Consider the following 2433-nt stretch of genomic DNA (forward strand, 5'->3'; position numbering starts at 1 on the left):
AACTTAATAATCCCCAAATTGGTCCAGTCGGAACACGGGAAGAAAAGGGTGCTATGAACGTTATGTTCTAAGACCTGCAACAATCCCTCCGGTCGGAAAGTGGCTTTTGTGGGGCCAAAATTTCTGCAGCAAATTTGCGTCTGTGAGCTTGAGTGGGCGTACAAAATCAGGTGACCAAGCTTTAATAATGTAGCCGTAACAGCCCGGTGTGTTGTGGACAACTGTTGCACAATAATGTGGCGCAAGTGTTTTTGTGTAAAGTAGCTTGACATGGGGTAGGGCCCGTTGTTGGGTGTAAGAGGTTGTAGATAAAAACCTGATGGATGACTGACATTTTTTGAAATGAAAGTATTTTATAGTTTATTTGCTTTACTTGTGAGCAGATGTTGAACTAACCTTTTGTCTCATTTCTCATGCCTTTCCTTTTTCTTTTCCTTTGTCCGTCTTCTCCCCTCCAGGTGCTACTCCAGTATTGGGAAGGTGCAGGATGCCTTCATCTCTTACCGCCAGTCCATCGATAAGTCGGAGGCCAGTGCTGACACCTGGTGCTCCATAGGGTAAAAACTTGCCCTGAACATTATACATTTTTTTTAAGGATTATTTTTGGGGATTTTCCGCCTTTTAATGTTTTGGAAAGTTAAGTGAGAAAGGGTGGGAGACGTGCAGGAAATCGTTCTACCACTGAGCCAACCTGGCCACGTCCTGAACAGTATAAGTATACTGAAAAGATTACAAGGATCTTGACTCCTGTCATCATCTGTAAGTTTCAGAGAGACGGAGAAATAGCTGGTTTATAACAGTTTGTCTGTTCAAGGGTGCTTTGAGCTCAGGGTGTCGGTGGCTCCAAAACGCCACGGGGAGGTTCAGCAGCTGCCGAGGGACAGAGGACGTAGACAGCGGGTGGATAACCTGGCAAAATTTCTCAAAATTGAGAAAGCATCTATAGATATATGTATGAAGGGTGGGTTATGTCCTTGGAGATTTGGGATGGTTCAAAAAGATGAATCCTGGAAGATGGCGAGAAACAAGGGACGTCGCAATGCATTTTAAATCTGTTAAAAAATCTATATAAAGGTGTGAAGATGACGACTAGTTGAGATAAAAAAAGAGAATTTAATTGCTATTTTTAAACAGCCTAGGATGTAATCTAATTCAAAATTTCACTTGTTTGACTTCAGATGCTAATACCTCTTCTTAGTTTTCTTTTCTATTTATTTAGTTATTTTGATGAAGGATGTGTTTAAATAAACATTTCTTTTTAAATTTAATATAAAATACAGTTACAATTGCACTTTTAAAATGAGCACACATCTGTTTTGCACAGTTCATATAAATAAAGGAATATCTATCCTTTGTCTGCAGATGTATTTTTCGTTTCTCTTTCATCCTGTATCTGCCCCCAGGGTGCTCTACCAGCAGCAGAACCAGCCTATGGATGCACTGCAGGCCTACATCTGCGCTGTTCAACTGGACCACAGCCACGCAGCCGCCTGGATGGACCTGGGCACCCTCTACGAATCCTGCGGGCAGCCGCACGACGCTATCAAGTGCTACATCAATGCTACACGCAGCAAAGCATGCCTCAACACTGCTGCACTCACGCAACGCATTAAGCTGCTGCAGGTAGGCGTTCTGGCATTCAGATTGGGAATACCAATCAGCCAGCTCCCTTGTTTTTTTTGTTAAATGTTGTGCAGTATGTTGTTGTGTGTGCGTGTGTGTGTGCGTGTGTGTGTGCGTGTGTGTGTACATTGAAGGGCTGTGTTCATTGCCAGGCATAGAGAGGCAAAGTCACTCCCCTATCCGGTGGACCGCCAGGGGACTTTATTTTGGAAGCAATGTGTAACGTGTGAAATAGGTAGAGATCGGGGAGAAACAAATCCTTTTTTTGTCCCGTTTTAAATTGAGCCATAAATTACACATACAATGTTTGTCAATTTAAAAACTCATTTAGCAAGTCAAGGAGTCACAGGTTGTCATGAAACTTGGGCGACGTCTCTCTGATGCTACGATGTCTGTGTGTTTTGTACCTGGATGTAGCGTGACTCACGTGAGCTGCGGACGTCTTGATCGTTCGTTCTCTTCTCTGCTGATAAAGACGCGGGGTAAAAACATCAATGGAGCACAGCTACGTTGGTAGTAGGCCTGCACAATTAATCGTTATAAAATCACAATCTTGATTCACCCTGTTCTCGATTTAATTTTTAAATGAATTCAACATTTAATTTTACAAGATGAATGCACCACAAATGCTACAACTTTCTTCTGTGAATTCTAAATATAGGTTTAAAATAGGTTTTAAAGCGCTCTCAAGCGCTGCAAAGCTCTCCCTTCTCTTCATTGAAGCCTCTCTGTTTACAGGCTTGTGGTGATGAGCAATGTGCTATATGTGCCAAAAAAATCATTTTGGTTAAAATTATCGAGTAAATGTCC

The 2433-nt window shown here is 42.2% G+C and overlaps 1 protein-coding gene across 6 annotated transcripts in view; it reads left to right on the forward strand.

Moving 5' to 3' along the window:
- kdm6a (lysine (K)-specific demethylase 6A) overlaps nt 1–2433 on the forward strand; it is a 63946-nt gene that overhangs the window by 38300 nt on the left and 23213 nt on the right. For all 6 annotated transcript variants that reach the window (XM_032529351.1, XM_032529354.1, XM_032529353.1 and 3 more), the window contains 2 exons: nt 459–557; nt 1404–1623. In XM_032529351.1, coding sequence (XP_032385242.1) covers nt 459–557; nt 1404–1623 — 319 coding nt within the window. The remainder of the gene's footprint in view (nt 1–458; nt 558–1403; nt 1624–2433) is intronic.

This window comes from Etheostoma spectabile, chromosome 11 (genome assembly GCF_008692095.1).
Source record: "Etheostoma spectabile isolate EspeVRDwgs_2016 chromosome 11, UIUC_Espe_1.0, whole genome shotgun sequence".
NCBI lineage: Eukaryota > Metazoa > Chordata > Actinopteri > Perciformes > Percidae > Etheostoma > Etheostoma spectabile.